General features: G+C 48.6%; 1 protein-coding gene across 3 annotated transcripts in view; it reads left to right on the forward strand.

Moving 5' to 3' along the window:
* CSNK1D (casein kinase 1 delta) overlaps positions 446–23,830 on the forward strand; it is a 36,178-nt gene continuing 12,793 nt past the window's right edge. The window contains exons 1-4 of one of the 3 annotated variants that reach the window (XM_018065410.1): positions 446–854; positions 7,244–7,354; positions 22,951–23,099; positions 23,370–23,598. In XM_018065410.1, coding sequence (XP_017920899.1) covers positions 779–854; positions 7,244–7,354; positions 22,951–23,099; positions 23,370–23,598 — 565 coding nt within the window. In that variant the 5' untranslated portion in view covers positions 446–778. The remainder of the gene's footprint in view (positions 855–7,243; positions 7,355–22,950; positions 23,100–23,369; positions 23,599–23,830) is intronic. The other 2 variants (XM_018065411.1, XM_018065412.1) reach the window with 2 other exon arrangements.

Here is a 23,830-nt window from a genome sequence, read left to right on the forward strand (position 1 = left end):
GGTCTGGGGCCTGGAGAGACAGGCTGTCCCCTCTCTCCCTCCGGCAAAGGGCAGTGCCTGGAAGCCTGTTCCATGCCTGTCGCGAGGAGACGCTGGCTTCCCAGACACCTGCGGGGACAAACGAAGTCCCTGCGAGAGCACGTGGATCCTGCATGCGGAAAGGGACCAGGCAAGGGGCTCTCGGCCAGGGACTGCTGGGCGGGGGTGGGCAGGGGGCAAGGAAAGGGGAGGACTGGCCGAGACACCCGTGAGTCGCGACTACGCGACACAGCACTGGCTCCAGGCCCAGCCCTCACCCAGGCTCTCTCCCGAGGCCCCGGCCGCGCCCCTAACCCCGCCCCTAGCCCTGCCCCTAGGCTGCGCGGTCTCGCCGCCTGCCCCTCCGCCCGAAGCCGCGGCCCCGCCCCTCGGCCTGCGCAGCCCCGCCCCACTGGGTTGCTAGGGGAAGTGACGTCACAGCGCGATGGCGGCGGCTCCTTCAGGCAGCTGAAGGGAGATTTAGGCCCGGGAGATCCGAGTCCATCCGCGGCGGGGAGAGGGCGAGCGGGGCCGGCGGAGGCCGGGACAGGGGCGGCGGCGCTCGAACTGTCCCATCCGCCCCGTATTGAGGCGCTGGGAGCGGCGGGGCGACCGGAAAGCGATGGTGAAAGCGGGGCCGTGAGGGGGGCGGAGCCGGCAGCCGGACCCGCAGTAGCGGCAGCAGCGGCGCCGCCTCCCCGAGCTCAGACCCAGGAAGCGGCCGGGAGGGCAGGAGTAAACCGGTCCCGCCGCCGCCGTCATGGAGCTTAGAGTGGGGAACAGGTACCGGCTGGGCCGGAAGATCGGCAGCGGCTCCTTCGGAGACATCTATCTCGGTGAGGCGCCCCTCCCCCCGGCGCGGGCCACCCCAAACCGGCGTCCGCCGGCCCCGGTTCCGCTCCGGCCTCCGCCCCGGCGACCCCGCCCCCGACGACTCGAACCCCAGGCCCGACCCTCTTCGCCGCGGGCGGTGAGCCGGGTCCCCGCTGGTTCGGATCTCCCAGCTCCCCAGGCAGGAACTTCTGGCCTTTTTGACCCGCGCCCCTCCACCCCACCACCCCACTCCGAGGGCACCTGCTTAACCTGAGCTCGCGGCCTCTGAGCAGCGGCCGGGAGCCTCGGTTAGGCCCTCGCTGCCCGCTCTGCCTGCCCCGCCTGGTGTCCGCTCCCAGTGGCCCCCCCAGGCAGACAAAGGCCGTCGGCTAGTGCGGCTCCCACGTCCTACGCCCGTGCGGCGGGCACGAGAAGAGTCCGGGGCTGGCCGAGGCTTCCTCGGCGCTCCTCGTGACGATGCGGCCTCAGCTGACCAGCCCCTCTGGCTCGGAGCCTGGGTCGTAGACCGCAGGTGGCGCACAGGGTCGCCTGGGGGCCAGTCGAGTGGTCGTAGAGAACACGTTGCGCATCCAAGTTCCGTACTAGGTACCTCGGCTTAAACGAGAATGACATTCAGGTGATTCTGGACAAAGTCAGCGTTAGGGTGTTGGCAGACTTAGAGGCAAATAAAGTGGCAAAGCTCTACTCATTAGCTTACCCTTTTGCTATGAAAATTCTTCCAGGTAGACGAGGGGAAAGATCATAACGTTCCGGATGGCTTCAGATTTCCAGTGAAAGAAAGCGCATATACATGTGTGTAATAAAAGGTTGTCTTGAGCCTTACAGTTGAAAGTTTAAAAATACCTTATTGGGTTTTCCCAAAGGAATAATTGTATATAAGTTACTCCTACCCCCACATTTGGGGACGTCCAGCCTGGCACGCGGTGCGTGTGCAGAGGGACTCTCATTGCGCAAGTTTGGGGGTAAACATGCTCTGTGCTTGCGCAGCCCGCTCTGGTGTTTTTGTTTGGCTGGTGTCAGGGAGGGTCAGGAATAGCTTCGTTTGTCAGTAATGCTTCTGGTTATGCCTTTCAGATGGTCCCAAGTCCGTGTGCTCACTTGGCTATAGTTCCCAAAAGGATGCACAACCTCCTGGGCTGACAGTGTAAGAGGAATCAGCACTTAACGGAGTTCCTAACTGTTTTTGGTACCCTTACCATATAGGGAAACCTGTCACATCTGTGTGTGCTTTACTGCCCTGCTGAGTAGAATACACTTTAGAGACACTTGCGTTTTGCTGTTTAAATATTTAAGTCCGGTAGTCAGCAGTTGCCTTCTCAGCAGTGTTTCGGGAGGCAAAGTGCTGGGTAAATGCATGCTGTTTGCCTTATTTATAGAACAATAGATTTTGGCAAAAGTTTTAACCTAGGATCTAGGAGCCATACTGAAAAGCCAATCCATTAGCCACCTTTACACTGATAGGAAAAAGTCAGTGTTTTGAAACTTTGTGTTCTCTGGTCTGAAACCTTGCCAGACAGCTCTCTGCTTTCCAAAACTTTGTTCAGTCAGAGTGTGGAACACTGTCACCAGGTCATTCACAAAGAAGTTGAGAGTTTTGCAGGAGACCCTGTAGGCTTATTCACAAGTGTGTCCTTTGGGCCTCACCTTGTTCTGGGCACACCAGTGGTGCTTGATACAGATCATCATGCTGACTGGTCCCAGAGGGATCTGTCTTCAGTTTTCTCCTTCACATTTATCCTAAGATGGATTGACTGTGCCTCTTGAGCGCTGGTTATGAGTACCCACATGGCCCATCCATTGGAGTACACTTAGAGTTACTTGTGTGTGGTTGGATACAACCAGTTATTTTCATCAGCCTTGGCTCTTGGCCCATGTAGTGGTGGCTTCAGGCTACATGCTACCTCACTGAGAAAAATGTGACATGGTCTTGTTAGATTGAGATGTGACTGGAAAAGTGGGTCAGAGGTGGTTCAGTCACTAAGTCGTGTCTGACTCTTTGTGACCCTGTGGATTGTAGCACCAGGCTCTCTGTCCTCCACTATATCCCAGAGTTTGCTCAGAATCATGTCCATTGAATTGGTGATGCCATCCAACCATCTTACCCTCTGCTGCACCCTGTTCTTTTGCCTTTAGTCTTTCCCAGCATCAGGGTGTTTTCCAGTGAGTTGGGTCTTCACATCAGGTGGCCAAAGTATTGGAGCTTCAGCATCAGTCCTTCCAATGAATATTAGGGTTGATTTCTTTTAGGATTGACTGATTTAATCTCCTTGCAGTCCAAGGGACTCTCAAGAGTCTTCTCTAGCACCACCATTCGAAAGCATCAATTCTTCAGCTCTCAGTCTTTTTTATGGTCCAAGGACCATGGGATGTATTGAGTCATCTGTACCACTGTTGTTTCTGGGTTTAGTTTTTTTTTCCTCCATTTTTTAGGCAATTAATTAGTCATTAGTTGAGGAATGAGGAATTTGGTTCTCATCTTAAAATTATGTCCCACAAATTATAGTATGATGACAATTAAAAGTTGTTCCAGTTGCTGTCACTTTGCTATAGGTCAGATCACTCTGGACGACTCCTCCACCTTGCTTTGAGTGTGGGGTTTGGGGTCTTCTTGGACTTTGTAGCGCTTTCAGATGTTTGAAGCTGAGGGTTAAGAGCTGTCCTTCAGCTTGCTAAATGCCTTATGAACCAAGAAGGCCCAGAGCTGGCCTCCCTTCCCAGCAGCCTGCTGTGCTGACATGCGCACTCGGCACAGTGCCCTGCAGTTTGTTCCAGTCTTTCCCAAACTGTGAGCCCCCTGTTCTCATGGAGCTCTATTCTTGTCCATGTTTGGCTTGTAGAGGTGATTACAGTACCTTGGACCCACCCCGCTTTGTGATTGGTGGAATGGAGGAGGTTTTCTTCCTACCAGCTGTTGGCATTTGTACTTGATCCTGACAATCAGTTTGTCAGAGGATGGCCCATCTGTCCAGTCTTCAACCCAGGTGGACTTTGTGGTTTGACTTTATCATATACACAGACACTTTGGGGGAGCTAAAGCTTAGTAACCTCTTCATACTTGGTTTTCATGTTTTTTCGCTTCTCTGACTTTCATTTTTCTTCAGTGGGGTGTCTGGCACGCAGTAGAGGTTCCAAAATGGTGGCTGACTGGCCAGGAGAGGAAAGCTGTTGTCAGTATGCAGCTCTTGTACTCATACGCCTGTGTCCTTTACGGTGGTGGCTTGAGTGTTTGTAGATACCAGGTCAGCTGCTTTGTCAGTGGTTGTCCTGCAAGAGTAACTTTTGACCTGCTGTTGAGAGGCCTCTCCCTATTTCTTAAGATAAGACAGCCATCAGTGGGAGTTAACCTTTCTCTTCCAGGAAAGGGCCAAGCTTAGAGTTAAGTTCACTTCATTTATCCTCTGTCTTTGCTGTCAACTTGAGGGACATAATTTTGTTTTCCTAGGACCAGCATTAACCTGTGTCTAAACATAGACTAGTGAGAGGGAACTCTTGTCTGACCGGCAGTGGAACTGCGCAAAAGAGCTGAGGTTGTTGGGGAATAAAACATCTCACTATAAACAAACATTAAGAGTAATCATGATGTGCCATTTGGTTTTGCCGTGCTCTGAATCTAGAACCCAGAGCTAAGTAATACCTTTCAAATTTTTCTGTTCCCCATCTAGAAATATTTATAAAAGTTACCTGTTGTGGAAGGACCAAGTTTTGTCATTTCCAGTTGTGGCAGATGAGCACTTTTGTTAAATAAGATTAAAATGCAGCAGTGTCATGTTGCCATCAGAGCTCTTGGGTGCTTCCTCACTATCCTGTATTTCCCCTTTGTGGATTCGTGGCAGTTTGAGGACAAGATGTGGGCCAGCACTGGCGGTAGAGCACAGCGGCTGCTGTCAGCCAGGGGGGTTGGGACAGGACTGCAGGGCTCCAGGGTGGTGCACCTCAGTTTTGCTCAGGGGTCTCTCACGTTTAGTTCCCATGGAACATACAGAACTTGAAGCTCTGCTTCTTCACCCAGCGGTGAAGACCTTTGAGAGGAGACAGCCTGGAGTGGGTGCTGCCCTCAAGTCTGTTTGGCAGAGAACCCATGTCCAGCCTTTCCTCTTTGAGTCATCAGACTCAGGGCACCCTTCACATCTGTGATGCTGTAGAGGGCTGACTCTGTTGCTGATATGATCGTGGAGGGGATGGACTCTGTGTTCTGGTGTAATCCTAGGGCAGGCTGACTCTGTTTGCTGGTGTAATCATGGAGGTGAGCTGTTTCCTGGTGTAATCTTAGGTGAAGCTGACTCTTGCTCTGTGTGGTCTTGGGGGAGGCTGGCTTTGTTGCTGGTGTGATGTTAGGGGAGGCTGGAATTCAACTGTGTTTCACAGTTGCCTGTGGTCATTTGTCAGTATTGCAGGGTGACTCAGATGTTAGCTTTATCAACCATGATACAGTGGAGCTAGAAGTGTTCTCAGCCTTCTTGAAGGTGCACGTTCAGTAGGTAGCCTGTGCAGGCTCAGGCTGTGTTGTCATTGAGATGCCTCTTGGCAAGGTTGACAGAACAGACACAGTTGAAAGAGCAAGAGTGCTATAGTCAGAGACTTTCTGATGCTCCTGCTTTGGGAGAGTAGCTGAGGCAACTAGAAAGATGAGTCACCCGCTCCTCATGGGCTGGCAAGTTCAGTTCAGAGTTCCAGGTCCTCACAGGAACTCAGAGGTCATTTTCCATTTACACAGTACATTTTAAAATGACATCATTTCTCTTGTGATTATGTAAATTATCCCAATCTGAGGCAGGAAGCACAAAATGTATTAACTATCTTTCTTCAGAGTGCCCAGGAGTTTTTGTGGCATGTTAAATGGAGTTTTTCAATTCAAGGTGGTCACTGACAGTGATCAAATGGTAGTTATTCCCGTGGAACCCCAGCACTGGTGACCAGCTTTGTACCTAGGGCCACTAGAAATGGATACATTTCAAGCACCTGTCTGAGCAGACTAGAGGAGAAAGTTTCTCTTTCTTGGGCATTTACTGGGTTCGTGAATATCAAGCAGACAACTCTCCTGCAGGTCTTCATTGTTCTAGTGCTTGCTGACCTTACTCTGCCTTTTGTCCGGGTGTCTCAGTGTGCTTTGTAACCAGCAACCCATTCATCCCCACAACTCCAAGAAACAGACTCGTGGTCTCCCCTCTGAACTCAGATGGAGAGAGAAACTTGAGTTCCCAGGGACGGGCAACATTGCTTTGCCCAGCGTGGGTCTAGGTTTCGTCTGGGCTGCTGGAGCCAGTGTTAATTCCTTCACAAACAACCGTACTTCTGGGAAGAATTAAAGTGCTTTAACTTAGAACTGGTGAGGAAAGCAAGGGGAGACCTAGGTATGTGCTTTTTAAGACTGCTTTTACTATTCTCTAGTGAATGTGCCTTGGGAGGGCGAGGGGGGTCTTGCAGCATAGCTTCGAGTCAGACTGGCACTCAGGAACATTTGTGTGATAAGCCTGCATGGGTAGTGGTTGTCACGTATGTAAGTCCACATTGTAGTAAAGAGAATGGGATCGTGAGGTTAAACCTCTGATCTTCAGTCATGGGCTGGTGATCAGGAGGTGTGAGCAGATATGTTGCTAGTTTTAGCACAAAATTGGCAAAAGATGAGTGACAGGTACGTATTGCATTGGTGTGATTAGGGCTTTGAGGACAAAACCCAGTCCAGATCCAGTGTCTGTGGGAGACACAGAGCAGTGTCCTGGTCCCTGGGAGGGAAGGGATGTGCTGGGTCTCCCTGGGCCTGACCTGTGTTGGGCAAATGATGGCTCCTGCCGTGTCGTGGGAACCAAGCCCCCTTGAGAACCACCCTGCTGTTTGTGGCTTGGTACTTGGGCCACATGGACTGAGATGGGCTTAGACCATGTGGTTATTCAGTGGAAACCCAGCTTTCCCTCTGGAGAGAGGATTGTACACCCTTGAGGCCTCTCAAGGAAGCATGGAGAAATGGGGTCGACATGAAATGTGTTGCCCTGGGACTCCCTATGGTCTAGCCTAGGGTGGGTGAATGCAAGGCTGACCAGCAGGCTGGATGAGAAGGCTCAGACCAAGTAGAGGTCCTGTGGAGAGAACTGTACAGCCTGTCTCTGGGTCTCTGGTGATCAGCAGAGGACCATATGGAAGTGGGTGATATAATGCCATGTAAGGTTTTTCTATACATATTACATACTCCTGTTTTTAAAAGTGAAAATAAGGTTATTTTCCCACAAGGATTTATCTACTGCTGACACCATTTTGTAGTAGAAAGTGGAGTACATCCATCAGCTGGTTGTCCTCAGAAGATTCTCATAGCACTGGTTTCTCCAATGTGTTGTAACATCGGGTTAGGTGGGAGATACCAGATGATTAACATTTGTGTTTTTTTTCCTTTGCCAAGGTACGGATATTGCTGCAGGAGAAGAAGTTGCCATCAAGCTTGAATGTGTCAAAACCAAACACCCTCAGCTCCACATTGAGAGCAAAATCTACAAAATGATGCAGGGAGGAGGTAATGATTTTTACCTATTAAGAAAACCAAGGTGGTGTTTGATAAGGGAGATGGCAGATGTCATGAATCACAGTCTGGTTGATTTGGAAAGGGTGCAGGAACGTTCATACCCTTGACCCCATCCTGTGGCTTCCTTCAGATACTATCTGAGAGGCCTGCAAAGGGCCTCACTCGACCAACATCATTTAATGCTCTTCGCATGAATATTCCCTTTCTTAGGTTTTGTTATGTACTGGTGTCTTTGAACACGAGCTTATGTCAGCACTGACATGAAGCTTCCTGCTGATCCTCCTGTGCTGTCTCTGTCACACTGGCAGCTTTGGGATGGTCCACAGACTCTTCCTCCTGAGTGAGACCCCTTCCAGCTCAGTTACTGTCTCGCTTCTGTGAAACCTCTCCTTGGGCTTGAGGGTATCTGATGTCAGAGAGCACCCATCCTGATTTCAGAGTCTCCCTTTTAGAATTCTCTAGACTTTGAGGATGTTTGGCTAATAGAGCAGGAAGGGGTCTTATCGGGGGTCTCAGTCCTGAAGACACTGCAGCATTTTGAAGGGTGTGCCTGTGCTGCTCCCCAGGGAGTTTGGAAGGCCTTGGCACAACCCTGAATGTCTTGAATTTCTCTGGGGACAGGGTTTTGTGTGTGAAGAATAGCTGTGTTATTCCCTTCAAGGCAGAAGCCCCCATGATACTTTCAGAGTTGGGGATGGGGGTAGGCTCCTAGGGCTTTGCCAAAGGAAAGCTTGTCTTCAGAGTCTGTGTTGGCACTTTTGTCAGGTGGAAAGGGAGGACTGGTGAGGTGACTTCTTGGCATCTTTGCTTCACAAAGCAGTTTAATCTGTGCTAGTACTACCAGAAACCGAATCTGTGCTACTACTACCAGAAACCACCATATCTCTGTTGACGTAGCACAAGGTGTCTCTCTAGCAACATATACATCTTAAACAACATTCAGAGTCCTGTGAGGTGATTGCAGAGGGGGTGTCCAGTGCCTGTTGTCCCTGGTATTAAGAGACCAGAAAAAGCTGTAGGTTCTCGGATGGCACATAGACAGGAGACTCCCTGGCCCCTCCAGTGCCCAGGAGAAGTTGACAGAGGACCCTACCAGTGTGTCTACCCTCTGGAGGCCCTCAATGAGCTTCTCAAGCACCAGGTGTGGTCTACACAGCTTTTAAGGTGGTGCTGAATAGGAACAGGTGACTTGAGATATGGCCTTCATGGTGGAAGGAGCTTGGTGATGGGGATTGGATGAAACCTTCTGACTGAAAAGCCTGTGCATTTGAGGAGCAGCATCTCTGGGAACTCAGAAGCTGGGTGCCCAGGGACAGAGGGAAGGAGAAGAACTCATGTCAGGGAGGAGCTATGGAGTAGATTAATCTGTGGAGTAGATTAAGACTCAACAAAGGGAATTCCCTGGTGGTCCAGTGATTAGGACTCTGCTTTCTCCACTAAGGGCACAGGTTCAATCCCTGGTCAGAGAACTAAGATCCTGCCTCAACAGAAAAGAGTTTATTTGGGTTAGAACAGGGTCTCTCCTCCGAAGCGTTACTGTTTATAGTGGAAGCTGTCTCCATGGAGGACAGAGAGCAGCAATCCTAGGTACCAGTAGGCCCTCACCCCCTCCCCCAAGTTGGGGTGATCAGAAATGTCTGCAGATGCTGCTAAACGCCCCTGCGTGTACTTTCCGCTTAAACCCCCTATTTTAGAATGCAAAAGATCACTTACGTTAGTCTTCCCATGCCCTTCCCGTAGGATCATGGAAACCCACCAGAATTCTACAAAAGTTATTCTCCTGTCTGACCCTAGCCACACGTAGATCGGGTTTTACTCTTGCTTCAGATATACACTTGGTGAATTCTATCAAGATGTAAATGTTTGTTTTAGAAAACTGATTCTGTCCGGGAGCAGAGAGCTCCATGCTGGTACTGTTTTGTGAGCTTGTCCTAGCTGGGATGAAGCGGGGATGGCAAAGGAGATAAAGGCCTCTGCCTGGAAACCTCATAGCTCTCCTGTTGGCCAGCCTTCTGTATCCATCTTAGGTGGTGCATCTCTGATATGGTTTTTTTTCTGTTTATGCTGAGCTCTGGGCTTCTTTGCAGACAATTGATAAATTGACAGCATCATAGGAGAAAACTTGTAGCTCAGGGCTTGCTTTGCCCTCTCTAGCTTGTAGTACAGTGTTGCCTGGGTTGCTGCCTGTTAACAGTGGCCTTGCAGTACTCCACTAGAGAGAGCTGCTGTGCTGGCTCACTCAGGCCACCTAGGGGAGGGGTTGGCATTTAAAAACAACAACAACATGTTTTGGGGTGTGGATGCGGTGGGTGAAAAGTTTCAGTTGTATGGTAGCATTTGGTAACCAGATTTACAGTGGTGATCATCTTTTATTAGTGTATACAAAGATGAAATTGTACACTTGAAACTAATATGTTTTACACCAATTTTACTTCAATAAAAGCAAAAGCAAAAAAAAGACACACTAGTGTCAGGTATTGTTGAAAGTGTTTTTACATGTGCTGGCACGTTCTCCACCACAGTCCTGTGCAGTAGGTATCATCACTCTCATATAATGAATGAAGAAACTGAGGCTGTTTCTAAAGAACACAGATTTGAACATGAACACTGTAGCTCCCAGACCACTCCTACAGAGCAGCCCTCCATGAGGGTCAGCAATCAGGAACAAGCCCCAGATCTAGCTGGTGCAATAGATTAAAAAACTTGAAATAGCAGAAATAATTTTAAGTTAATTATGTTGGTGAAGGAGTTGGGTGGACACCCAGTTTTTATCAAAACAAAGTGGACTGCCAGGCAGAACCTAGAGGCTGACTGCACTTTCCAGTCCTAAGAACCCCACAAAGTATATTTAGAGCACATTCTCCTTGGGAAACCTTCGAGTGGAGATCTTTTGTTTAGGTCAGAGCTACTTCTGGTCGAGGCTTGTGGCGGGTTGGGAGGAGAGGGTGGGCCCTTTGTATGAGAATTCAGGCCAGGGGTGAAGGGTGGGAGCTCTGCGCTGATGGTGGGTGAATGCCACCAGTGACTTGGCAGTAGAAACGGGTGGCCTCTCACCCAAGTTCACTCTCATTTTACATGCGTGGTCAGTTCCCACAGTATATTTAAGACAGTTATGATCTTTTTTATTAGGAAAGGTTTTACAGTACCTAAAAACATGTGGAGCTCGTGGCTATTGGAATACTAAAATGAACCCCCAGAACTCCCATGTGCTTGAGAGAGAGAGCAGGAAGGCCTTCGGCACCTGTGTGCCCTCCCCAGGACTTCTCTACAGCTGCCCAAAGCCTGTCTGCCCTTGCTTAGTTTGTTTCTATTTTTTTTTCTCCATTATCCTGCAAGAAGTTAGTTTTTTAAAATCTAATGACATTGCCCAGAAACGTTTGGCCATTGTATTTACAGTTGTTTTAAGGTTGAATTGCCAAACACTTCATGAACAATTGTATTTGCATTAATACTGAGTCCCTATGTTTACATTGAAACTTCCCACAAATCCAGTGGAAAGCATTTACCTAGCAGTATCCCTTGTTTTTCATCCCCAGGCATGTATTTTGGTTATCTTTGGACTGAATGAGGGAAAAAGTATTAAGTGTCCAGACCTGCACATAACAGTCCAAGTGATCCATTTCCCGTGTTAAGGGTGAGTGAGCAGGGGCAGCTGAGTGTCCCTGGCGTGGCTGGTCACCAGGTGGCACTCCCGTGGCTGTGTCTCTCACCTGCGGCCTCACATGTCCTGCCCCAGCCCCAGGAGCGGCACTCTGGCATCCCAGGTGCGTTTCAGCTTTCTGGTCTCGCTGCATCACACCTCTGAGGTCATGGAGCAGCTGTCTGTGCACAGGGAGCGGGGTTATTCTTGTGAGTGGCTTTAGAGTTGATTGTTGCCTGGACCTCAGCGTTTAGTTTGCAAGACAGTCTGCTAAGGGTGAAGCAGGCTGCGTAGCATCTTCCTCTCTGGCCAGGGAACGGAGAAGAGGAGCACCCTGCTTCTACTGCATCTTATCCTAGGGTGATAAGGTGGTGTTGGTGTCGCCAGTAAGAGACGGTGCTGCCAGTGAAACAGACCCTCAGAGCAGATAAGTGGCAGGTCCGTGCCCCACGCCTCCCTGGTTCACACGCTTCTGAACATGAGTAATACAGTCTTACTGTGTGTATTCTACAATTTTCCTCTTTGACCTGCTGTGTTCCTGAGGTTCTTCAACGTTGACACAGTTGTGGTTCGATGGATTTCGTTGCGGTTTATAGGCTCTTGTGTCTCCATAAACAGACCTCCCTGTGTTGAGGAGGAGCCCTGGCTGGCTTCTAGGGTTTTGCTCTTAAGCATGGAGCCACAGTGACTCCCTTGCCCATACCCGCTGGTGCAGAGCCTATTGGTGGAAAGGCATTCTGTGAAGCAGGCAGGTGCTCGGCCTGTAGGGTGGCACCCCAGCCACAGGGATGTGTTCCCAGGTGGTTACCCACATTTGCCTTCACCTGGACAGTCTCAGGGGGCTCCTATTAGATCCACATCATCTTCAACCTTGCCATTAATCATTTTTCTCCAGTGTGACTTGGCATGTCTCAGCTAGCAGAGAAGAGGGAAGTTTCAAAGAATAAGGATGGAGAAAAAAGAAAGAAATTTTACTTGTGCATGATCTGACTTCCTACATAGGAAACGAGCAAGACAAGTTAGAGTGGTGAGCCAGACACTTCAGATCAAAGTATAAAATTAGTTCTCTTTTTACACCAACAACAGTCAGATAGGAAATAAAATTCTTTTTCCCCTCAATGCAAGCGAGTCTTTATTCTTTACATTTGACAGGGAAAAGAGCCAGCCCATGTGACAGGACATGGCGAGTGAGAAAGGAAGTGGGGGCACAGCAGAGTCAGCCACTGAGTCTTTGCTTTCCAGGGGTGACGTCCCTGCAGCCCCAAGGCTGAAGTCTCCTGTAGTTGGAGAGCAAGGGGAAGGGGAACCAGGAGAGGACAAACTACTCCCTCCTCATAAATTCAAGATTTCAAATAAAGCTTTGGTGTCTAACAGAGAACACGGAGTTATATTTGTTTCCTGTTGAACAGTCATATTGAAAAGCAGAGACATTACTTTGCCAACAAAGGTCCATCTAGTCAAGGCTGTGGTTTTTTCAGTGGTCATGTATGGATGTGAGAGTTGGACTGTGAAGAAAGCTGAGCGCGGAAGAATTGATGCTTTTGAACTGTGGTGTTGGAGAAGACTCTTGAGAGTCCCTTGGACTGCAAGGAGATCCAACCAGTCCATTCTGAAGGAGATCAGCCCTGGGATTTCTTTGGAAAGAATGATGCTAAAGCTGAAATTCCAGTACTTTGGCCACCTCATGCGAAGAGTTGACTCATTGGAAAAGACTCTGATGCTGGGAGGGATTGGGGGCAGGAGGAGAAAGGGACGACAGAGGATGAGATGGCTGGATGGCATCACGGACTCGATGGACGTGAGTCTGAGTGAACTCCGGGAGTTGGTGATGGACCGGGAGGCCTGGCGTGCTGCGATTCATGGGGTTGCAAAGAGTCGGACACGACTGAGCAACTGAACTGAACTGAACTGAGACAGTCATTTGGCCACTTGGATAGACATTTCTTATACTTGCACAAAAGCTCCTGAGTGACCTTGAGATACATACATCTTCCCCTGAGTGGTCTCCCAACCTCACTTTCTACAAAGAAGCCCCACCCACCCACCTTGCCTCTCTCTCGCCTAGGATTTGAGATTAAAGTAGGTTTGATCCATGCAAATTCAGCAGTGCATTTGTCATGAATCATGTCAAGTAACAGCCTTGACTTGGAGTTGGGAACAAGGAATGGAATATTTCTGGCTGCTTCAGTACTTCTAGACAAACATTTTGAGTTGTGGAGATACCCCTACAGACTAAGGTACAGGTGTGTTGGTAAGGATGGAGAAGGGAGTAGGAGTCAAGTTTTTAGTACAGAAGATTTGGTCTGAAATGGGGGAAGGGAACATGAAAGAAGGTCTTAAGACCCGTTTTGAGATGGGGGGTGGGGCACCCCCAGATTTGTGTCTCAGATCCTTTGCCTGGTGCACAGCCTTTTATCTGGCTCTTCTTTGAATACAGTAGGAAGCTTGCAAACAACAAAACCCCAGAAGAACATGGGAAAAGGCCACTGCCTTATATCTACACCAACTAAGCTACCTGGTGTTATTTCCAGATCAGTGACTCATGAACTCCTGTGAAGCCCCAGCAGAGAGTGAGTGGAGGGGCAGACACTGGGGCGACAGAGCCCAGCCTCAGACGCGCATCCCTCCGCGTGCTCCAGTGCAGCCACCCCATTCCAGCACAGAGAGTCCTGGCTCGGGAACTGAGCCCTTTGCCTTCAGCTGCCACAACACTGACCACTGCTGCTGGGGGCAGGTTGCTGACGCCGGACACTAGGAAGAAGCCCTTGCCTGTGGTCTTGAGAAGCCAAGGCAAGAAAGCTCAGCATTATTAAAGCCTAAGGATTTTGCTTCATCTTCACCTGGAAGCTCGAGCTGCGTATAGATAGAGGTACCCTTTGAACCCACTTTTTACAGACACACAGGAACCTTGATGAAGGCTCAGGGAGGTGAAGCAAGTCTTTGCCTGGGATCGGAGGTCTGAAACGGGAATCCCTCATCACACGTATAGACAGCCCTTACCCAACCATGGTTTCCTCTTGGTGCTGTCACCTGGTCCTGCCTCTCCTGACCTGTCTACACCACATTTCCTGCTCAAACTGATTTCCGCATGGGGCAACAGTTAAAACCTTGTCTCCAGTGGAGCATTGATGGTAGAGAATGGACTGCTCAAGACTGAAATACACAATGGAGCATTTCTGTGAAGGAAAAAGTTAAAATGCAGATGGTTCATTTGCACATAGCTAGTGCAGCTTGGCATCCTGAGAAGGTGGGCCCTGGGGAGCAGTAAACAAGTGGTGCTGGCTTCGGTGGAGGGACAGGGCTAGCAGGTCTGCAGCTGTTGCCAGCCGTCTCTGCCTGTCCTCAGTCCCGTGTCCTATCTCCAAGAACAGGTCAGGAGGAGGCCGGCGGCGGAGGCCTGCTTCAGCCCTGAGAGAGGGGTTCCCAGAGAGAGTGGCGTGTCCTGTGGTCTTGTGTTCAGCCTTCTCTGACGCAGGAAGTGTTATTACTACATAGCCTTCCACAGGAAAACACTTCCGTGTCTTGGCCACTTGCAAAAGCTGGAAATTTGGGAGTGGAGACCAAGAGGTATGCAGGTTCTGGAGGTATGTCCCCCCCGCCCGCAAGTACTTGCCCAGAGCGTTCTTCCTCTGTCTCACCCCTCCCCTTGCCAAGAAGGAAGTGGGGGGATGCCATGAACCCTGCCTGAGATCCATGGCAGTGTCCCTACTCACCCTTTCCCTGCTTTTGCCACTGTGCTCCTCAAACCTTGGATTGCAAAAAGATAGCCCCTACCGTGGCTGCTTTCAGCCCCCTGGTGCCTCTCACTCCACCTACAGAACACCTACCAGGACTGGTGACTGGAGAGACTCCATTCACTTGGGGGACTTCTCAAAGGTCAGCTCCGCTGCTTTGCCCTCCTTCAGGTTCCATAAGCCCTCTGTGTACAGCTCACTCTAGGGCTTAGAGACATCTACTTGGAGGTCAGGTATGACCCCAGGGGTCATGGATGGGAAGCTGAACCTGGCGCATAGTGACCCACTGGCACCTTGGCACAGCCACCTGCAGACATCTCGTTGGACAAAGAACCTAGATCCCTGGTCAGGTGGCTATTGGCCCCAGAGAAGTCCAGAGGCCAAAGTGTTGTTCTTATAATACTGTTTACAGTAGTGAAAGACAAACCATAAGGTACAGAGGAATAAATCCTAAGCCAGGTGTGACCTGTATGTAGAAAATGCATTGGGGGATACTGATGAGGACTCAAGCAAGCGGAGACATTCTGTTCACGGAGAGGACGACTCAGCAAGATGTTGTGTCCCAGAGCTGCTCAGAGAGAGGACTCGGGATTCTACTCAGTCCAGCAGGGCCCTCCTCCCACGGGACAGGCTGACAGATTTGAAGAGCAGTGAAGGGCCAGGTTGACCGAGACATAAATGCCACACACTCAGCCGGCACCCAGATGGCAGCTTCTAGTATCACTCCCCACCAAGAGGAGCCCAGATTCCAGGGTGAGGCGGGAAGAGGGACGGTGAGTCTGAAGCAAGTGACTGAAAGGAAAGACGTGCTTAGCCTCTAACAGGTACTCTGGCAGGAGTCCCGAGGACACAGGAACGCGCTTGAAGTGGCTTCAATTAAAGCCTCATCATGAATAACGGATTATAATATGTGGAAGAGATTCTCAGCACTTCTATTCAACATAGTTCTTTTGGACAAAAAAAAAGAAAAGGTATCCGAATTGGCAAGGAAGAGGTAAAATTGTCCTATGTGCAGGTAGACGTGTAGAAAACCCTGTGTACCGACTTCACATACAAACTACCAGAACTGACAATGGATTCATCAAGGCAGCAGGGCACAGGCGCAACATAGAGGAGTCTGTGTCGTTTCTTTACACTAACAGTGGAATCACACAAAGGGAAGGTGAAAAGACAGTCCTTTAAGAATTATACCAAATAGTATAAAATACTTAGGAATAAGCCTAATCGAGGAGGGTGAAAGATACATGCTGAGAACGACAGAACGTTGATAAAGGAAATTGAGGATGAGTTAAAGAAATGGAAAGATACACCGTGCTTTTGGATTGGAGGAATGAATAGCGTTTAAATGGCCATGCTACTTAAAGCAATCTACAGAGTGGATGTGACCCCTATCAAATTACCCATGACATGCTTCACAGAACCAGAACAAATAGTCCTAAAATTTATGTGATACATGGAAGAGGGGAGAATTCATGCATCCACAATACTCTGCACACCCACGCACACAATCCTAAAATTTATATGACGCATGGAAGAGGGACGAGTTCATGAGTCCACAGTGCTCTCCACACACACAATTCATGAGTCTACAGTGTTCTATACAGAGGCGCCTGCACAAAGTTAAGCTCCACAGAGGGGCAGAAGGAACAATCGAATGGAAACTCGCCACTTTGTGGACACTGTTTTGTTACTTGATAGGTTTAAAGGGTGATTGGATGGATACAAACATACAAGGTTGGTACAAAAGTAAATTACTGCCAACCCTGAATTTTAAATCACTTTAACTAGGCTCAAAGACATCCTTATTGATCAAAACAGGAACCATTACAATGAACACATTGTTGCAAACAAGAAATAAGTTTGTTTATTCAAATCTGTTGCATAAAAATCTGTGCTTCAGGATTAGACCAACTTTCCGGAAGCGTTTTCTGCCTCTTGCTGGTTGTGGAAGCATTTTGCTTGCAAAAGAAGGTTGTTGAGATGCTTGAAGAAGAGGTTGTTGGTCGACAAGAGATCAGGTGAATATGGTGGATGAGGCAAAGCTTTGTAGCCCAATTTGTTCAACTTTTGAAGAATTGGTTACACGAGGTACAGTTGGGTGTGTTGTGGAGAATTGGACCCATTCTGTTGCCCAACGCAGCCATTGCAGTTTTCGGTGCATCTCATCGATTTGCTGAGCATACTTCTCAGATGTAATGGTTTCACTGGAATTCAGAAAGTTATAGTGGATTAGACGGGCAGCAGACCATCAAACAGTGACCATGACCTTGTTTTTGGTACAGTTTTGGCTTTGGGAAGAGCTCTGGAACTTCTGTTTCTTCTCAGTCCAGCTACTGAGCTAGTTGTTGCTGGTTGTGGTGTAAAATCCACTTTGCATTGCATGTCATAATCTGATTGAGAATGGTTCATTGTTTTGTAGAATAAGAGAAGATGACACTTCAGAACAACAGTTTTTCAAAATTTTCGGTCAGCTCTTGAGGCACCTACTTAGCAAGCCTTTTCACCTTTCCTATTTGCTTCAAATGCCAAACAACCACAGAATGGTTGACTTTGAGTTCTTTGGCAGTTTCTCGTGTACTCTTAAGAGGATCAGCTTTGATGATGTTCTGAGTTTGTCACTGTCAACTTCTGGTGGCCAGCCACTACGCTTATCTTCAAGGCTCTCGTCTCCTTTGCAGAACTTCACATACATTCATTAGCAGTTCCTGGGTCAAATGTGATGATGTTGCAAGTTGTCTCTGCTGCTTTCCGACCTATTTTGTACTCAAATAAGATTGCTTGAATTTGCTTTTTGTCTAGCATCATTTCCATGGTCTAAAATAAATGTAAAATAAACAGCAAGTAATACGTTAGCAAAAAAACATAAAGTGAGAAATGGACATTAAAATGGTACGTAGCATAACCGCATTGAAGAATGTATTCCATTATTAAACAGCAAAGTTCAGCAATGCAAAACCACAGTTACTTTAACACCAACCTGATACAAGTTCAAGTATTGACACTGCCCTCAAAGCTTCATCCACAGATTACTTTTTTTTCCCTCACAGATTCAGTTCAGTCGCTCAGTCGTGTCCAACTCTTTGCGACCCCATGAATCTCAACACGCCAGGCCTCCCTGTCCATCACCAACTCCCAGAGTTCACTCAAACTCATGTCCATCGAGTCCATGATGCCATCCAACCATCTCATCCTCTGTCATCCCCTTCTCCTCCCGCCCCCAACCCCTCCCAGCATCATGGTCTTTTCCAATGAGTCAGCTCTGCATGAGGTGGCCAGAGTATTGGAGTTTCAGCTTCAGGATCAGTTGCAGATTATGTATTAATAATAAAGAGGGGAATTCCCTGGTGGTCCACTGGTTAAGACTCCGTGCTTTCACTGCCTAGGACCCAGGTCCAGAACCTGGTGAGGGAACTAAGATCCCACATGCCCTGCAGGCACAGCCAAAATAACTTACAGTAACAAAGAAAAAGTACTTTTTGTTGGAGAAATCTGGCAGATTTCCATCTGTCAGGTGGTCAGAACCAGCAATCAGGCAAATCCAAAATTGAGGACCATTCAGAATTGACCTGAACTCTTCAAAAATTTCTCTTTGATAGAAGATTAAAAAACTGTTGTAGACTTAACCATGACGACTGCGTGGCAGTGCATGGTTCTAGATTGTGCCCTAGGCAGGGGGACTGCTGTGAAGGACATTACTGGGACAGGCAGGTGGACCAGTGTGGTGTGGACTGTGTCTGCGCTGTGTCACACATGTCGCCTGCAGTGCCGTGCCGCCACACTCAGCTGCAGAAAGACCCTCGTGAGCACAGGATTCTGACCTCAGTGGAGGAGGTGTAATGGCCAGTGAGGGAGGCCGTGTGAACACACGTGGCTGAGGTTGCTGAAAGTCCTGCCTCCCCTCACCCCAAAATCCACTTCAGATGGCTCAGGTGACTTTAGCATGAAGAGAAAACTAAAACATTCTGGTTTTTTGGTTGTTTTTTTTTTAATCAGTGTTATTGAGAGGGATCAAACTGCATGTGTTTTGAGTGTGGTGGTTTGAGAATTTTACCATGTCTGTCCTCTCAAGAAACCATTGCCATAATCAAGGTGACAGACATATCCATTGCTCTTCAAAGCTTGTTGGGTCCTTTTGTGCTTCGTCTACCCCGGCTTTTTGTCATCTGCTTCTGTTGCTATAGGTTGGTTTGCATTTTCTAGAGCTTCCTGTGCAACGAGTAGTACTGTGTGTACTTTCTTTTGAGAATTTATGTGTCAGTGGTTACTCCTTTTTATTGCTGAGAGTTATTCCCTTGGATGCCTAGTTTCTTTATCCCTGCACCTGTTCATGGGCACTTGGATTTGTTCCAGGTGTCAGGCACTCCAAACAAAGCTGCTGTGAACTTTCGTGTGTATATGGACATTCATATCCTTTTCCTCCTGGGTAAGTGACTAGGAATGGAATGGCTGAACCAAAAGTAGTGAATGTTTTTTCTCTTTGAAGAAACTACCAGACCGCTTGTACTTATGTTCCCACCAGCAGCATACAAGGGCTTTGTTGGTTCATATCTTTCAAATAACTTGCTTGTTTCACCTAAGTTACTGAATGTATTGGCATAAAGCTGTTTATATTGCCCCATGTTTGTGCGTGTTCAATTGCTCGGTCATTCTGCCTCTTTGTGACCCCACGGACTGTAGCCCCCCAGGCTCCTCTGTCCATGGGGTTTTCAAAACCCTAGCAAGAATTCTGGAGTGGGTTGCCATTTCCTACTCCAGGAGATCTTCCCAACCCAAGGATTGAACCCACGTCTCCTGTGTCTCCTGCATTGGCAGGTGGAATCTTTACCATTGAGCCACCTGGAAAGCCTGAATCTAGTGATGTTGCCTCTCGTTCCTGTTTGTTTTGTTGTATTTGTTTTTCATTTTGTTGTGGTTTTGGTTGTGCCATGCAGCTTGTGAGATCTTAGGTCCCAGACCAGGAATAGAACCTGGCCCCGCAACAGTGAAAGCACGGAGTGCTAACCAGTGAACCTGCAGGGAATTCCCTCATTGTTGCTGTTGGTAATTCGTGTCTTCTCTGGTTTCCCCTGCAGTCTCATTAGAGACTTATCAACAGTCTGCTCAAAGGACCAGCTTTGGTCTCAGTCATTTTCTCTTGTTTCCTAGTTTTCTGTTTCATTCGTTTCTGCTGTGATCTTTTATTTCACTTCTGATTGCTTAGGGTTTAACTGTTTTCCTAAGATGGAAGCTGAGATCATTGATGTGTTTATTATAGTATAGGCATTTAGTGGCTATAAAGTTTTCCCCCTACCATAGCAACATCTCAAATCCTGATTTTTCTTTTTCCTGTAGTTCAAAATGCTAATTCCCCTTTTGATCCATAAATTATTTTGAACTGTATTATTTAGCTTCCAGATATTTGAGGATTTTTTTCCCATAGAACTGTTATTTATTTCTAAATGAATTCCACTGTTTTCTGAAAAAATATATTGTATAACTTGAATCTTTTTAACTTTATTGAAGCTTGTTTTCTGACAAGAATGTGATGTGTCTTGATAAATGCCCTGGGGGGGAAAAGCTTGTTCTGCTGCTGTGAGGGGTGATTGACGTCTCTAGTCAGGTTGTGGATTTGTCTCTCTCCTTGCAGTATTGCTTCATGTATGTTGAAGCTCTGTTGTTAGCTGTGTGAACACTTAGAATATATGTTTTCTTGATTAGCTGTTGCCTTTATCACTGAGATGACTGGTAGTATCCCTGGACAGACTCTTCTGCGCAAGTCTGCCATGGCTGATGCTGACACAGCCCTTCTCGTCTGATGCTGGTGTGGTGCACTGTCCTCCTTGTGACCTAGTTGTACCTGAAGAGTGTTTGGTGTGGGTCCTTTCTTTTCCGTCTAGTCTGAGGAAGTGTGCCTTACCTGTGGGGTTTACACTCAGTGTGATTAATGACAGGATTGGCTTTGCTGTTATTTTGTGTCATCTGGTCTTTGCTTCAGTTTCCTTCCTTTTTAACCTTTTTTTGAATTGCTTTTTATGTTTTTTTTTTTCAAACATTTCTAAATGATTTTTCTTGTGATGACCTCCTCTGTTGAATTTTTTCAGTGTCTTTGTGGTGTTGCTCTAGTGGTTCAGTTAGGGTCTGTCATCTCCAGCAGGATGCAGAGGAACCTGACCTTGTGGACTGCTGCCTTGCCTGCCTGTGTGATAGTGTCATGTGTTTTCTTTACATGTTGTAAACGCTGCAGTGCATTGCTTTTTTTGTTTAAGCAGTCATGTCTTAATATTTTATTTTTTGCTGCTCTGGGTCTGTGTTGCTTTGCGTGGGCTTTCTCTAGTCAAGGTGAGCGGGAGCTGCTCTTCATTGCCATGCGTGGGCTTCTCACTGTGGTGCTTCTCTTGTCGTGGAGCACAGGCTCTAGGTATACAGGCGTCAGTAGCGGTTACAGAATTTTGGGCTCAGTGGTTACCATGTGTGGGTTCCAGGGCACTTTTGAGCTTCAGGAGTCATGGCATACAGGCTCAGAGGTTGTGACTCCGGGCCCTGGGGCATGGGCTCAGAGGTTGTGGCGCGCGGGCTTAGTTGCTGCATGGCAGGTGGAACCTTCCTGGAGCAGGGATAGAACCTGTGTCCCCTGCATCGGCAGGCAGGTTCTTAACCACTGTGCCACCAAGGAAGTCCCATAAACAGTCATACTTTTTAAATTTAAAAAAATTTTAATGTACTTTTGTTATTTCCAGTGCTCTTCATTGCTTCTGTAGCCCCACACTTCCATGTGGCATCGTTTGCCTCCTGCCTGAAGGACATCCTATTAACATGTCACAGTGCTGGGGATTGATTCATCACCCTTTGTATATCTGAAAATATTTTCCTTTTGTCTCTGCTGAGGTTTTTTTTGGCAGATTGTCAGTTCTTTTCTCAGTTCTTGGAAGATATTCCTCCACTCTGCTTTTTCCTCTGGCTGCCTTCAAGGTGTTCTGTTTGTCACTAGTGAGCAGTTTGTCACGTATGTCAGTGTTGTGCTCTTTATGGTTCTTGTGCTTGGGGCCTGTTGGGCTTCTGTGTTCATGGTAGGCCACAAGCTTTTGTCACATTATGCCTTATAACCTATGGACTCTGTTAAGTTTGTTCTCATGTCATGTGTAAAATGTATTTTTAAAATATTTATTTGTAAAAGTGAAAAGTTGCCCTGTTGGTATCAAAATCAAAAGTATTTAGCATCTTACAGTGCCAGAAAGGAATGCAGTGCTCAAAACAGCCTGCAGTGGTGGGGTATTAAAGGGCCCCAGGAGCTGCTCGCTGAGAAGCAGACAAGGCTGGGATGCTTGGAGCAACAGAATAAGTGATCCAGTGTTGGAGTACAGACCAAAATGTAACACAGACACTCATGGGCTCATACTGATGGGAAAAAATAGCAAGTAAGTAGATGAGAAGAGACACATCTGTGTGGAAGCATTCCAAGTCGTACATATAAATGCTCTGCCCTCTGGGAAGGGAGCCCAAAAGCCCTCATAAGTGAGGGCCACGTGTGATGACATCTCCGCAGGGAGGACGGCATGGGCAGGGGAGGAAAGAGGAACTCCCCAGTGGAGACATATGACAGACGCACCTCAGCCAGGTGACCAAGGGTACAGCCATGGTGAGGAGTCATGTCGACAGCACAGCCCTGGCGGGACGTGATGAGAAGGGCACTTCCCCTCTGTGGTCTTCCTCCCCAAACCCACAAGCCCAGACTAACAACGAGAAAGACAGACAGGCCAGCAGAGGGACAGCCCGTGCATCACTGCCCAGCCCTCCTCCAAACCATCGGGGTCGTTCAGACCAGGAAAGTCTGAGAGACCCCCCTGGCCAAGAGCAGCTGAAGGAGACATGACGACTACTCGTCATGTGAGGTTGGGACAGGTCCTAGAGCAGCCGGAGGGCATGAGGTTAAACCTGAGGAAGCCTGAGTAGTATACACTTCAGTTAATGACAGTGTATCGGCATTGGGTCATTAGCTGTGACACCTTTACCATACTGGTGCAGGATGTCAGTCGTAGGGAGACTGAGACCCGGTTGTGGGAGCCAGTGAGGCTCTTCCTCCTGAGCCCCTCCACCCCCACTGTGAAATTGGCCTTCCAGCCTCTCCCCACGTCACTTCTCACTGCTCCTGCCCAGCCGCCCCCCATCAGCATCGCAGGCACGGGCATCCTCAGTGCAGATGCACGGGAGGCGGGCTGACGCAGACTCTCTTGCAGTGGGCATCCCCACCATCCGGTGGTGCGGGGCTGAGGGGGACTACAACGTCATGGTGATGGAACTGTTGGGACCCAGCCTGGAAGACCTCTTCAACTTTTGCTCTAGGAAGTTCAGTCTCAAAACCGTCCTGCTCCTTGCTGACCAAATGGTAAGACTTCATTTTTCTCCACTGAAGGGCAGCCCACGTGCTCAGCACAGGGCTGGTTTGATTGATCAGTCTGATGAGGCCTTCAGGGTTGTTCGCTTCCTTTTTGTGCCATGTGTGCATACGGAGAAAACAGAAGCTTGTTAACTGTGCAAGAGATAGTGACCCGTGGAGGCCAGGGCATGTTTGCAAGTGGGCCAGGGTTCCCCTTGGTTCCTTCTGCCAGGCTGCAGCCTGGGGTTCAACCTGTCACCCCTGCTTCTCCACCTGCAGATTAGTCGTATTGAATACATACACTCAAAGAACTTCATTCACCGAGATGTGAAGCCGGACAACTTCCTCATGGGGCTGGGTAAGAAGGGCAACCTGGTCTATATCATTGACTTCGGGCTGGCTAAGAAGTACCGGGACGCCCGCACCCACCAGCACATCCCCTACCGTGAGAACAAGAACCTCACTGGGACGGCGCGGTACGCCTCCATCAACACACACCTTGGCATCGGTGAGCCCTCCCTCCCTGGCTGTCCTGCAGCCTCTTGGGGCCCCTGAGGGTTGGTTGTGGCACATTGGGTATGGAGGCTGGCATCAAACCTTCTTAGCAACGGCTGGCATCTGGGCCTGCAGACCTTGTGAGGCGTGAGGGACAGCATGTGCTGGGGCCTCCTAATGGGTGGCAATGCATCTCCTAACGGCACAGCAGGGTTGCTTCTGCAGAAGCAAAGACTCCACGTGTC

This window comes from Capra hircus, chromosome 19 (genome assembly GCF_001704415.2).
Source record: "Capra hircus breed San Clemente chromosome 19, ASM170441v1, whole genome shotgun sequence".
Lineage (NCBI taxonomy): Eukaryota > Metazoa > Chordata > Mammalia > Artiodactyla > Bovidae > Capra > Capra hircus.